The following is a 15,515-nucleotide window of genomic DNA, read 5'->3' as shown; positions in this document are numbered from 1 at the left end:
ATCGCCCTGAAAACATCCTCTGTGTTGTGTTTGTCTTCACCAGCTAATGCAGTTTGGCGAAGGTAAATCCTCTACTATCCGTTCTAAGCAAGGTCAGCAGTGGATCTGGCTCCAGACACACTACGACATTACATACCACCATTGGAACTCCAACGCCAGAGTTCATAGTGTGCACTCACACAGTTGCAGGTAAACCTAATTCCTCCTGTCTCTCTCTGTCATGTTTGGTATTGTATATTCTAACGCCCCCTGAGGCTGAGAAATTATTGCCTCCCTATAGTCAGAGTCAGTCTAGTGTAGAGCATTAACCTTATCTACTGCCATTAGCGTCTGTGGTATCTGTCTGTCATTTGGATATTGTACATTTAGGATGAATAAAAATGGGAAAGCTTACTTAGGGCAATCATGACATTTGATCTTATTCTTTCTATTGCACTTTCACCGAACTGTATTAGCGGAGTCAGCGGAGAGGAGGCAGAATTTTGGCTTGAGGAAACGTCCCCTGCATGGCCACTTCGTCAGCCATGAAGTATGAAGAAGAGACTCTTACGATCAAATATAAATGATGAATCGTGAAGAATTACAATAAAGACAGTATTCAAGTTTCATAATGCGGGCAGCCATTTACCAAGTCGCAGTTCCAGTTGTATAATCATGTACATAGTGCTTACTTCCCAACTCCTATGTCAGTTGTTCAGAACTGAATGGGATGGTGAATTTGCCATGCAATACGGCGCTATCCAGGTGTCAGGCTGTTGTGTGAATTCAAGGGTAAAACAGGAGGTGTTCCAAATCTTGTTTTTAGTGCTGTCAGTTACTTAATGCTCCTCTATCCTGTGTGTCAGGCTCAGGAGGTGTTACCTGGACAATCTGTCCCAATTCTGGAAACCCCCGAACGGGGACAGCATGAGCGGGCAGCGCTCAGTGTCACCCCACAGCTCCCTAAGGTCCTCCCACACGGCCCTGTCGACACGGCATGTGAAACCGGGGGTTTCAAACAAGGGGGAGTCGGAGTATATGTTCACGAGTAGCTGGAAAACCTGTGTGTCTTCTGTGTGGAAAAGTGTGGCGGTACTGAAAGAGTATAATCTGAGACGACATTATGAAACGAAAACCGGACAAAAACAAGAATATGACATGGAACAAAGGCTACAAAAGCAGAGGAATTAAAACGAGCCTCAAATCTCGACAGCGCTGCAAAAAAAGCCAAATCACAAGGCAGGCTGCTGTCAAGCCAGTTTATTTGCAGAAAGATCGCTAAATCAGCCCGGCCATTTACGGAGGGGATTTGCATCAAAACTGCATGATTAAAGTTTGTGACGAAGTTTGCCCAGAAAAAAGGCAACTCTTTTTAAATGTAGTCTGAAATAATTGCTTTATTTATCTTCATATTGAATATATTTGTTAGTTTTCAGTAGGTTCAATTAGGTTCACTAACTATATGCTCATTTAAAATTTTCATTATGAACATTCGAAACAGTCCGGCCCTCGCTTGTAGCTAAATTTTTATTTGCCCCCGTCCATTTGACTTTGACACCCCTGACAACAGCCACCCTCGAAGCAGTGTTACCCATGCAGAGCAAGGGGAACAACTACTCCAAGTCTCAGAGCGAGTGACGTTTGAAACGCTATTAGCGCACACCCCGCTAACTAGCTAGCCATTTCACATCGGTTACACCAGCCTAATCTCGAGAGTTGATAGGCTTGAAGTCATAAACAGCTCAATGCTTGAAGCATTGCGAAGAGCTGCTGGCAAAACGCACGAAAGTGCTGTTTGAATGAATGCTTACGAGCCTGCTGGTGCCTACCATCGCTCAGTCAGACTGCTCTATCAAATCATAGACTCAATTATAACATAATAACACACAGAAATACGAGCSTTAGGTCATTAAAATGGTCGAATCCGGAAACTATCATTTCAAAAACAAAACGTTTATTCTTTCAGTGAAATACYGAACCATTCCGTATTTTATCTAACGGATGGCATCCCTAAGTCTAAATATTGCTGTTACATTGTACAACCTTCAATGTTATGTTATAATTATGTACAATTCTGGCAAATTAATTACGGRCTTTGTTAGGAATAAATGGACTTCACACAGTTCGCAATGAGCCAGGCGGCCCAAACTGCTGCATATACCCMMACTGCTTGAACGGAACGCAAGAGAAATGACACAATTTCCCTAGTTATAAGAAATTCATGTTATCAGGCAATATTAACTAAATATGCAGGTTTAAAAATATATACTTGTGTATTGATTTAAAGAAAGGCATTGATGTTTATGGTTAGGTACATTGGCGCAACAACAGTGCTTTTTTCGCAAATGCGCTTGTTAAATCATCACCCGTTTGTCGAAGTAGGCTGTGATTCAATGAGAAATTAACAGGCACCGCATCGATTATATGCAACGCAGGACACGCTAGAGAAACTAGTAATATCATCAACCATGTGTAGTTAACTAGTGATTATGTTAAGATTGATTGTTTTTTATACGTTTAATGCTAGCTAGCAACTTACCTCGGCTTCTTGCTGCCCTCGCGTAACAAGTAGTCAGCCTGCCATGCAGGCTCCTCGTGGAGTGCAATGTAAGGCAGGTGGTTAAAGCGTTGGACTAGTAACCAGAAGGTTGCAAAAACGAATCCCAGAGGTAAAAATCTGTCGTTCTGCCCCTGAACAAGGCAGTTAACCCACCGTTCCTAGGCCGTCATTGAAAATAAGAATGTGTTCTTAACTGACTTGCCTAGTTAAATAAAGGTGTAAAAAAATAAAACGGCAAATCGATGTCCAAAAATACCGATTAACGATTGTTATGAAACCTTGAAAAACTTGACATTTGTAGGCAGCAGCCACCCAGCTTTGATGCACCTGTACTGACCTTGACTTCCGGATGGTAGCGGGGTGAACAGGCAGTGGCTCGGGTGGTTATTGTCCCTGATTATATTTTTGGCCTTCCTGTGACATCTGGTGCTGTAGGTGTCCTGGAGGGCAGGTCATTTGCCCCCGGTGACGGGTTGTGCATACCGCACCACCCTCTGGAGAGCCTTGCGGTTGTGGGCGGTGATACAACCCGACAGGATGCTCTCAACTCTCTACAAGATCTTACAATCACCAAAGGGCACTTGTCATTGTCATGAAATGTGAAGCCCACGTTATGAAATACTACTGTACTTGTTTATACACTATTGTTCATTGTCTGAAGCATGTCGTCACACAAATCAGCAGTCTACTGGTGGAGTCCAACTGTGAGAGCCCACATGGAGGAGAGATGCCAGGGAGAGTTTAGTGGTCGCCAGGGGAGCAGAGCATCTAGTAAAGGTTGAACAGCTCTTCAATAATTCACACTCATATCACGCTGCAAGACTGACTCACAAAGACTCAGCACAAGTGGACATGTTGGCCTTCTCGTTTCGCTGGTTGTGACTTTTGAGTTGCGGGATTAAAAATAAAAAATAATGTTGAATTTAGGTTAAAACAAAGTTGATAGGTCACTGATCTCTTGATCGACTCCCAGTTTCACCTATCTTTTTGCCAAAACATGTTGTCATTGAACATGAACCGGATGCTCGGCTATCCAATGCTGGTAGCAACAGAACATAGTGCTTGGGTGGAGTGTAAAAGAGAGCGGCTACCCTCTTCTGCCTCAGAAACTTTATGTTCCATTTAGAAGATGTGGGATTCGAATCCCGCATTGGGACAGTTTACAGTAAACTCAGTAGTGTTTGTGTTAATTCTCACGGTGTACCATTTCCATAAATGCACTGTTGTTGTCTCACATGATCCAAAATATACTATGTTCCTAGAACAGTGCCGCATAGCATTTTAAAATGAGAGTACCTCAGGGAGAGACACAGTTACTGTATGGAAGGGGGTAGGGTTGTCTGACAACCTTTTCTCAGTGCTTTGTTGCACACCACAGTACATCATAATACACCAATTACTGCTTTTGTGGRACTTGGTGCACAAACAACACACACCTCGTCCAACACAATTTCCACAAACAGCGCCACTCACATGTTTGCAAGCCTTCAGGCAGCTAACTAGAGAGAGCATCATTCTATAGATACTGCAGATTGCCCTAGATCCAATATATACTAGATAGATAGATAGCTATACTAGATGCTATCGTCAGATCAAAGCCATAGGTTAGGCAGCGGAGGCCCAAACAGAGAGTGGTGCTGTGCCCGAAGCAGGCTCTGTGTGGTAAACATGATGGAACGGTAATATGAATCACAGTGCGCATTAGTATTATCCAAGTGCTTTCTCGGGTTGCTGGGAATTCAGAAATCAGTTGATTTACTTTGTACGCATTTAGTTTTCTTATTTGATGGGTCTACATATCGGAAACATTTTCTATTGCTTCCGAAACGCTGTAGTAGGATGAATTGGGTACTTCTAAAGAGGAGTAACTGAGTTCATTTGATCCTGGGAGTAGCTGTGCCAATCAAGGCGTAGATGTTGCACTTTCATCCTCCCAATGTTCTTCAAACACCCCTCTCTCTGGTCTGATATGATGAATTCATGGCTGGTTTGTTTAGTAGGCGTTTTGCTTTTCGAGGCTAGCCAGGGATCCAGAAGACAGCCGGTCAGAAGAGTTCAGTCCCGCTCCGGAAATTGGGCCTCGTTAAATCCATGCTACCCCGAGGGCAAGATACCGATGCACGATCAACCCTGATGCGCTAGGATCCTCTAATAGAACCGTTTCCATTGGGATAATTTTTGGCGTGAAACGAGTTGGCTGTTGTCTTAATTGTGTCGGATGGCCTTTTCATTTCTACCTCTCTAAGAATTACCTCAATGTTTTTTCAATAAATGAAAGCTAATTAAAGGCGAGTGGGGTACGGCTAGCGGTCCCGCCGGTATCCCCACCGCCTCACTCGCGTTTCAAAGTGAATAAACACCAATTAACCGCCTACCCAAAATAAGCGTGCCATGCACCAGCCCCTCGTATGGGGAGATAAGGTGGGTAACAAAGCGAGCGGCGCCTCACCAAATAACTATGCTAATCACAGCTGATTACGAAGGCTAGGTACAGTACAGTGGAATTGTCTAGGTTGTAAAAAGAACAACCTACGTTTTAAGCGCTCTCTTTTCAAACCCCCATTACTCCCTGGTCGTCAAGGTTGTAGAAGCTTTATTTTGTCCTTCATTTCATCACGGCTCTGTTTTCTCCTGCCCATTAACTTTTATCTGACTATAGCTCAACATAGTCTTTTTATCATAACGGTGTCCCTTCTTGTTCAGATTTGGCCAGGTTATGTGGGTAGGCCATAAAAGACTTGAGTAAAATGGGGATTAGGACCACATTTATTTTAGCCCTAGATGTCTTTCAGCTGCGGTCCGGGTCATCTCGCAACTAGGACTAGACGGTGTCACATTGTCGCTCATTAAGTCCGGTGAATAATCCCAGACCCGGACCCAGATATGTGTGTCAAAGACTGAGGGATGAAAAGAAGAGAACTAGGCCTCTGTGGCAGGGGGCTGGAAGACGACAAATGGAGTGGGAACCTAATGAAGAGATTGAAGAGAGAGGTGTGTGTGTGTGTGTGTGTGTGTGTGTGTGTGTGTGTGTGTGTGTGTGTGTGTGTGTGTGTGTGTGTGTGTGTGTGTGTGTGTGTGTGTGTGTGTGTGTGTGTGTGTGTGTGTGTGTGGGTGTGGGTGTGTGTGTGTGTGTGTGTGTGTGTGTGTGTGTGTGTGTGTGTGTGTGTGTGTGTGTGTGTGTGTGTGTGCGTGTGTGATGGATACTCTGGGGCTTATTCTTTTAGCATTCAGCTGCAGTACACACACAGGAAACAGAGCCATGAGTGTAATGCCAATGGGTAGTAGTGACTGAGGCTGCCAGTGGAAAAGTGTTTTCCTGTCCTCACTGGTGGCTTTAGCTACAGATTACTGCTTCAATGAGGGAATTGATTTTGGTTAGAGACTAGTGACAAGAACTGGGTCATATTCATCAGGKCACACCGTAGCAAAAWYTTTTGCAACAGAAAACAAAAACTAGTCTTATTGGGCAAGTTCAGGTAGTCCCTCCCTGTTTCAGTCCGTTTTCTTCTATTTGATGTGTAATTAATACAACCCTGGAGTGGAATACAATGATGGGAGGGATGTACTGGATTAATACATAATGTTGTCTTGATTGGTTGACCTGCATAGTTATACTGCAGTTAAGAAAAAGAAAACAGAATCCTGTCAAACTGAATGTTATTTGAAACCACACCCGAACTGCTGCACTTAACATCAGTTGAATTTCATATTAGTCCCACAGTCTTCCATGTGGCCTGCTTTGGTTGTTACAAGCCGTGCCCTCACAGTTTGTCTTACCCTCACAGTTTGCGAGGCACGTTCTCTCTCCCAGTCGTCTCTTAGTAATAGAGCCATCCTCAAAAGCCCTTATGAGGAAATACCAAGAGGCTGTGATGTCTCTCGAACTCCTTGGCCCAGCCAGCCCTACCCTTACTCTAGGGCTTTATGTCTGCCTGCATTCCTATAGCCGTCCTGTCTACCACCCCTACTCTCAGCTGTCAGTAGTCCAGTCTCCATGCCTCCCCCAGCCCCAGGCAGCTACAGAACCACCAGGTGCCAATGTACCTAATATAGAAGGGAGAGCCTTCTTCAATCTGATAGTCTGCACAGTTGCATAGACACCAAAACCTGGGTTCAAATAGCCTAATATTTGTTTTCTTTTCAAATACGTTTAGGATTTGATTGAATTTTGCACTTTTGGGACTAAGTACCATTGGTTCCCTTGTGCCAGGTGAGCTCAATCAAGCTCAYCTTAAGTATTTGAAATAATATTTATATTATTTGAACCCAGGTCTGTTACAGACTGCACTGCAGTCTATATCTTGTGGAGTCTGCACAGTCATACAGACACCACCTGCTATGGTATGAAGATTGACAGGGCTCTACAGGGCTATAAACTGGGCTAATGGGGTGATAGGATGAGTGGMAGGGAAGGAGGTTAGGGGGTTCTTTGGGATCTTATTTAAAGAATCTTGGAGGAATGTGAAGACTGTACCCCCACCCTTGAAGCTATTCGGAATGTGCGGTTCATTAGTTTCCGCCCTCACTGTTTTGATGAGGAACACCACGGGTGAGGAATTTTAAAAAGGAGTTAAGATGACCTTGACGGCTGTAACGAACTGACGTAACACCATCCAAGACTGTCAGAGGGATTTGATATTGACAGCTTTCAGATATTCCACCGTGTCATGATTGGACCTGGCCATCGTCTCTCAGCCAATCAGAGCTTCCTCAGCAGTAATTGTGACATGATCACAATTAAGTGTTTTTGTTGACTTCACAGGTTGTCACGACTGTTAGCATAGTGGTGTCGCTGGCGATTTTGCAGTAGAATTTGCAAACTAACCACAACCTTTTCCTCAAATGTGAGCTTCTTTTGGAAAAATAGTTCTGTTTAGCKAAGAACATCGGACCTTGGGTGACTTTTCTCTATTTCAAGGCAGCGGCTTATATTCCTTACTTTCTTAATAAAGTTAATAAAATGTCAGATTTCGTGGAGGAAGGGATTAGTACCACAGTGCTCTATCCATTTCCCTGCCTACAATAGGCCTCATGACAAATTGCCTCGATTTAAAAAACAAAGTCAAAGCCCAGACACATAAAATCTAAAAGAGTTAGCTTCATGGTGGTGCACTGAATGAAACCACTGCCACGTTGTACCATCCTCATCATTTCCATTGTAAGCATGGGGTCTATGGCTCCGCTGGCCCCATCTCTCAGCCTCGGCCATGTCCTCATCTGCTCCAATTCTCCGTCCCAGTTCTCTGGCTCCGCTAAAGTCCCCTGCGGCGCTGTGGCTGGGATGGCGCTAGCACTAGCGTAGCGTCACACYTTAACACAGGCTAACACAGAGGGACAGGGACAGTTCCGCCTGCCTTCCCAGACTCCCGTCTTATGAAAGGGCCATTGTAGGACACTGCTGTATCTAAGCAGATATATAGGCAGTGTTGTGTTTCACGATCAAGAAAAGCTGGGTTGTTGGTAGCTTAAGTCTGGTGCTCAACCGAGCTAGGGTTAATTTAGTCTCAGTTTCAGTTTCCCTCCCATCAGGGCCTTCCCACTTGTACACCCACAACAATCCATTCAAAACAAACCACAGACAAAACAAAGTCTACACGACTGTTTCTCATCTCCAGTTTGTTTTTTCCTCCCTGAGTGGGCGTCTGACTACCAGTAGCAGTGTGGTGAGTCTTRATGCCTGCGGTCTGTGCTTGTTTGCGGTCCTGCCTTGCCCATCCCAGGCCACACACACACACACACTCCACACCACAGCATCCTCGAGAGACACTACACATTCCTCATGCCCTGTCACGTTGTGTGAGCGTCAGTGGGAGAGGGAAAGAACAGCTCCGTCCCTGTTAGCTACTCAGGAGGAGGCTGATGCACTGACATATAGAGGCAGGTGGTGAATGGGCTTTCAGAGTAACCTAAGTAAATGCACAGCAGATAGAACAACATTCAAAATAGCTCGAAGAAGAATGTGCCGTAAAGCATCACTCCCTCTGATTGTCCCACTGATCTTGATATAGTAGTCAGTGACATACTATGTAGATTTTGTTAAATTATTTTTCTTTTTTTCCCTCACCCTACCACCCATCCCCTAATTGTAGTAAACTAATGGACAACAACACTTAGGCTTCTACTTTCAGCTATACATACTATKTACATTTTACYGACACAATGCCTTTTACAATAGTTATCTTTTGTTTGTTTTTAATCCRATCCTTCAGCTACCCTCAACCCCTCCCATCTATCTCTGAAGACCGTCCAGTTTTGATTTGTCATATATTTATAACTCTGCTGTTTCACAAAAGTTCTGAACCTCTATACATATCTTTACGGACACAGTTAGCTAACTGTCACGCTAAACAACTGTGGTCCCTGGGCCAAAAACATACATTGACATCTACATTTGGCTGGCTTGTCTAGACCAGGCAGAATTATGGCGACACAGGTTGGTAAACACACTAAACTGTTGGCTCTGGTCTGGACAAAGAGGTGAATCGATCAGGCTGATTGTCATTAAAATGCCACCAARTCTGCTGTGATCAATACGTGTGTGTCAGATGTGGCCTGTTTGGCCAGAGGGCGTTGGCCAGCCTGCAAAGTCAGCACAGCGTGGCAGCACTAAACTACATCCTAAATGSCACCCTATTCCCTATATAGTGCACTACTTTCCACAGGGCTCTGGTCAAAAGTAGTGCACTATATAGAAAATAGGGTGCCATTTCACACAAACGCTACCAGCTTCCATTGCTCTGTATATTTCAAGCACTCTGAGAGCCTATGCTGTAGCTAGCTATGTAGGTTCCTTTCTGGTTTGTAGTATATTGGAGTCATGCTTTCTGTAGGTCCCTTTCGAACTATTCTGGGCCGATTGTTCCGCAACTAGATCCAAACCCTTGTAGATATTTTATGACAAAGCTCATAAAAAAGCTTTGTGTTTTAAGTTTGTTGTTAGTGTCTGTCAATCAAGTTCATTAGCATTCAGTGAATCATTTGTCATCTACAAATGATACATCAGCATAGACAGTTACTAGTTGTCTTCAATAGGAATAGGCTATGTCTATATGTTTCTATTGAAATGCTCTGTCATACCACAACGACCAGACTGACAGATAGAGACATCAGAGGCAATCTTCCTCCTGCATCAAAGAGGAGGAGAGGAGAGAGGAGGAGAGAAGAGGTAACTCACAGAAGGTGGGAGAAGGGGAGATGGAAGGGGGAGGGGGGGTGAGAGAGGGTGAGAAAGAGGGAAGGTGTTGCTGCAATGCAGTGCTCACCATGCCACAGGGCCCCCATGTCACAGCTATTAATAAGGAGTGCTATTCCATACATCAGCTATTCAGGAGGGATCCTGGCAACCAGAGCCCCCGCGCCAACCAACCAGGTTATTTATAGATTTGGGGGTCAGGAGATTTTTCKGAGACTGGCAGTGTAGGGGCGGGACTTCACATACTAGGAGTAGGAGACAGTATGTGCGTGTGTGGTGGGGATGTGAGGAGATGGGGGGTGCGTGTGTGTGCCTGCATGCCCATGTGTGTGTGTGTGTTTTGTGTGCGTGGAGCAGGAAATATGTCCGGAATTTTCCAGAGGTCTTCTGGATTTCAATTAGATGTAAACACACCACCACCAAAGTACTGTACAATATAAACACTGCTCACTATGTAAGATGGTGAGCGAAGGACAGTGTTGAGATAGAGTTGAATTGTAATAACTGTGGCATAATGCATTAGGGAGGAGCTGGAGCTTTATTACAGATGAATGCCATTCAGCAGAGGAAGTCCGATACATTTGTTCTGTATGTAAGAGAGCGATAAGGAGTGAGAGAGAGAGATTGAGAGAGATGTATGTTTACTGCCGCGGTCTCCATGGCAACCCTCAAGCATCCTGGGGTGGAAAAATTGTATTTTCCCCTTCGTWGCTGTCTGGCCTTTCGCTGGAGACCTGTCATATTGACAAGGCACTGAAGAGCTTACGTTAGGAAAACATATATTTTCTCTGCTTCTACAAAAATGCAGAGATTTGAATGGCAGTGGAGCGAGTGATAGGATAACATACAACTGTATTAATCCATCTGCAGCTAACTTCTGAGTTTGGCAGCATAAGCTCCTATTAGAGAAAAGCCTTACAGTTATAGATCTGGATGTCCAGTGGGTACTTGAAAATAAAGGACGACATGGACGATACATAATAGGACAGGGGTCATTATCCCCCTAACAGTTGTTGAACTGAAGGAGCACTTTACAGATGTAGGATCTTAATTTGAGCCAGTTTGCTACAGCAGGAAAATAATCCTGCAGCAACAGGAAATGTGAATTATTATGTGGATTATAATTCATGGACATTTTTATAGGCGTTGATCCATTTTTTCGTAAGGGAAAATCAAGTCTGAAATTTCAAAGTGGAAATTACAAACTTCAGAAGTGGTTTAAACCTCAAATACACTACATGTTTTAAAAGATCTCCTGCAACAGGGGGATCAAATTAAGATCCTATCTTTACATAATACTGTAACTGTAACATCTGCTTCCAACTCACACCCTCAAACACGTAGATCCCCTGAACGCAGTTCACACCCTCAAACACGTAGATCCCCTGAATGCAGTTCACACTCTCAAACACCCAGATCCCCTTAATGCAGCTCACTCTCCAGATCCCAATCACCTGAATTCTAATCACCTGTTCACACACCTGTATGTCATTATCTCACACTTTAGTTCTGTTCTTTGCACCCCATCACTGTGAGGTATTGTTTGTTTTGTGACACARGTCTTTCGGAGCTCTGTTTTTCCRGTGATTTACTTCTCRCGTGTATGATAGTTTTMGCCTGCCTCACTAACYACGCCTTTTGCCTATTCCCTGCCTGTACTTTAGCCTATCGGATTTCCTGTTATCTACCTATTGCCTGATCTCCCGGACTACGTTACTAGCCTTTTCCCTGCCTGTACTGTTGCCCTTTTGGACCCCCTGTGTATGACCTTCTGCCTGCCCCTGGACCCAGCTACCTGCCTCCTCCTGTGGTCCTTTGCAATAAACKCCTGCTGCGCCCTGCGCTTGAAACCAGCTCTCTGTCTCCCCTCGTGTTCATTACAGTAACACAATACCCCAACTCCCTTAAAACATGTAACTCCCCCATTCATTTTTAATAGCTTTACATGYCCAATCTCGGCAGATGGAAATACCACACCATACAATAACATATGGAAATATCATACCATAGCACATTATTACAGTTCTGTTAATGCAATAGTAGATGGATGATGGAGTGGTCATGCAAACAGGGTGACGACAGTCAGACAACCAATACACAGAAACCTACTGAATGATAGATGAGGAAGATYRGGAAAGGAGCTTAGAATGTGAACCATGGCCACTAATGATTGTGAGCACCAATTCATGGTTGGATGAACTGACATGAATGGTATTTTAATAATTCATCGACTTAAACCCCAGCTATGGATATTGAAATATATCACGGTACTTCCTASGCGATCAGTGACAGTCCGATGAAATGGATTTCGAGTATGAAATGGATTTGGTTTGAGAAACATCATAAGAGCATGTACTGAATTGGGTAAAATACTGTTGAAAAACTCATTTCTTTTACAGTAATGACTAAATGCACAAGCTCTTTTCTGCATTGCCCACGGTTTGAAATGATGTCCATCAGCAAGTGCAGCAATACAATACAGAACTCAATAAATTAGCTACAGTGTATCTGGCCGTTCCATTGTCCACTGCACCATTGAATCACACACCCACTTGTTATAATGGGATGTTTTTGAAGAACTTCCTCCTCCCATAGAGCAGCCTGGGTAAGTCCTGAAGTCTGTGGAACAATAACCCAGGAGGGAGTCTCTGTCTGGGGGAGAGAGTGGCCATCTGTCCCATGGTGCCTGTATAGCTATTAGCTACTACTAGTCTGCTACTGTTGAGTCCTAGTCAGTCAGTACAGGGGGGTCGGGAAGAGGTGTTTTTTTTTTTACTGTCACGGGAAACCAGAGGGGCTTTGTGGAAGATGACATTGCTTTTTCTTCTTGCGAGGAATTTTTCAACACTTCACACCCTCCTCCTCTACTCGCTCCTTTTTATCCGGAGAGGTGAGGTCACAGGCTTTGTTTGCTTTTCACAAAAAACACGAACGGTCACACTTAAGTGATTAGGGCTCTGTGTGTGTGTCAGTGAGTGACGCAATAAACAGTGTCCTACCTCTTCCCCCAGCAAGCTCCTCCTGATAGTCCTAGACTTAGACAGACCAGGCCAAATGGGACGGGTGTGTTAAAAGCAGTAGCATTTTGAGAAACCACCATGTTAGCTAAGTGATGTGCTCTGCCTGTCTTTTGACCCCTGTCAAAAGGACCTCTGTTGCTTCAGCCCTCCACTGTGAAACAACTATCCTGTTCATTTACATATAAGGACACTATGAGTCATAGATGTTGTCCTCAGGGACACCGCATATGAGATACTTGTAGTATTTTGCTTACTGCGGTTTTCACTGTTGCGCTCTTACTTCTCTCGCCATCTTTGTGTAATACATGTATCACTAGCCACTTTAAACTATGCCACTTTTATGTTTACATACCCTACATTACTCATCTCATATGTATATACTGTACTCGATACCATCTACTGCATCTTGCCTATGCCGTTCTGTACCATCACTCATTCATATATCTTTATGTACATATTCTTTATCCCTTTACACTTGTGTGTATACGGTAGTAGTTGTGGAATTGTTAGGTTAGATTACTCGTTGGTTACTACTGCATTGTCGGTACTAGAAGCACAAGCATTTCGCTACACTCGCATTAACATCTGCTAACCATGTGTATGTGACAAATACAATTTGATTTGATTTGATCAGTTCTTTGAAACTGTAACACAAAGCGATTGACAATGGAATCGGCTGTAAATATTCATATTATCACTGACTAGGCTTGAAATAAATGGTGATATCATCGTTTAATATGAAAGCACTTCTACYAATCCTCAGAATGTTTGTGATTTTGCTCATGGATACATTTGTGAACCTGTTCAATAACGACAACAACCTTCAATCATTTGTCTAGGGAATAGCAAATCGTTCTGAAACATAACGTGAGATGAGATCCCTCTTCAACAGTCTCTGTCTAACAGCTCGTGTTGTTGGTCTGGTTTCAGGTGGCACCAGAGACATCGGTTCAGCCCTCACCAGGATGTGTATGAGGCACCGGAGCATCGAGGCCAAGCTCAGGCAGTTCTCCATGTGAGTCGCCGTCATCTCCGCCTCTCCATTCTGCCTTTTCAATTCAATTCAATTCAATTCAAGGGGCTTTATTGGCATGGGAAACATGTGTTAACATTGCCAAAGCAAGTGAGGTAGATAATATACAAAAGTGAAATAAACAATAAAAATTAACAGTAAACATTACACATACAGAAGTTTCAAAGCAATAAAGACATTACAAATGTCATATTATATATATACAGTGTTGTAGCAATGTATAAATGGTTAAAGCACACAAGTTAAAATAAATAAACATAAATATGGGTTGTATTTACAGTGGTGTTTGTTCTTCACTGGTTGCCCTTTTCTTGTGGCAACAGGTCACAAATCTTGCTGCTGTGATGGCACACTGTGGAATTTCACCCAGTAGATATGGGAGTTTATCAAAATTGGATTTGTTTTCGAATTCTTTGTGGATCTGTGTGATCTGAGGGAAATATGTGTCTCTAATATGGTCATACATTGGGCAGGAGGTTAGGAAGTGCAGCTCAGTTTCCACCTCATTTTGTGGGCAGTGAGCACATAGCCTGTCTTCTCTTGAGAGCCATGTCTGCCTACGGCGGCCTTTCTCAATAGCAAGGCTATGCTCACTGAGTCTGTTCTCTCTCTATTCCATCCTTCTATCTGTCTGAATGCGCCCATTAGCTCATATTGTGCAGAGAGTGAAATAAGATAAGCAGAGTGAAATGAGGAGATTAAATTGCCTACAGTGTCTACACACACCACACGTCTAGAGGAACACAACCCCAAAAATGTATTGTGTACATTATCTCTGCTACAGATCGTTATTCTCCACTCTGTTTGATTTGAGTTGTAATCCCCACCCAAGGGTTTTCATCGACTGCTTGATTAACCCTCTGCAAGACCAGATGGAGGAGTGGAAGAGAGTGGCCAACACGCTGGACAAGGACCATGCCAAAGGTAGGGGCTACACACACAGACACACACACACACACACACACACAGTAAACTACCTCTACCACAAACACTTTCTCAAACCTCTCCACACTACACTCTACTCCTTCACCCCATTATTGCCTGCAGTCGTACAGTATAATTTGCATACACTCATCACCTCCATCTACTGCAGTAGCACTCTGGTTAGCTAGATATCGCACTTCATACTCCCTTGTGTTTAAAGGAATTACTTTACTTAGTCTGTAGTTCAACAGTGCTTTTATGTGCTTCGGCTAACCACTTCAAACCCAATCCCCCTCTCCGCTCAATAATACCCAACATGGGAGTTCAGTTCTCCCCCGTAGAGAAAAAAAGAGCAGTCCCTCGTTGCAGGGTTTGATTCCAGCCACCACTTATCATACTGATGTTACGACGGGAAGCGAGTCCCTCAGAACAAAGATCAATGAGATGTTATTCCTTTTTAGGAGTCGCCCTCGTTTCGGTTGTTCGCCGCACTTCAAAGCACTGACAATGGCAATGTGTGACACGTTGTGTCCACTGTGTTTCCCTTCCTTCCGCAGAGTACAAGAAAGCCCGTCAGGAGATCAAAAAGAAATCCTCCGACACTCTCAAGCTGCAGAAGAAGGCAAAGAAAGGTAGGGTGACTGAGGATGCCTGGTGTCTGGTTTGGACTGCTTACGGTGACTCTGAGGATGCCTGGTGTCTGGTTTGGACTGCTTATGGTGACTCTGAGGATGCCTGGTGTCTGGTTTGGACTGCTTATGGTGACTCTGAGGATGCCTGGTGTCTGGTTTGGACTGCTTATGGTGA

General features: G+C 43.9%; 1 protein-coding gene across 3 annotated transcripts in view; it reads left to right on the top strand.

Moving 5' to 3' along the window:
- Positions 1-15,515, top strand: part of LOC111955193 (protein MTSS 1-like) — a 54,345-nt gene that overhangs the window by 17,852 nt on the left and 20,978 nt on the right. For all 3 annotated transcript variants that reach the window (XM_070436057.1, XM_023975336.2, XM_023975332.2), the window contains exons 4-6: positions 13,682-13,766; positions 14,617-14,708; positions 15,266-15,340. In XM_070436057.1, coding sequence (XP_070292158.1) covers positions 13,682-13,766; positions 14,617-14,708; positions 15,266-15,340 — 252 coding nt within the window. The remainder of the gene's footprint in view (positions 1-13,681; positions 13,767-14,616; positions 14,709-15,265; positions 15,341-15,515) is intronic.

Source organism: Salvelinus sp. IW2-2015, linkage group LG30, assembly GCF_002910315.2.
Source record: "Salvelinus sp. IW2-2015 linkage group LG30, ASM291031v2, whole genome shotgun sequence".
In the NCBI taxonomy this organism is placed as follows: Eukaryota; Metazoa; Chordata; class Actinopteri; order Salmoniformes; family Salmonidae; genus Salvelinus; species Salvelinus sp. IW2-2015.
This window is presented reverse-complemented; position numbering and strand designations above follow the sequence as displayed.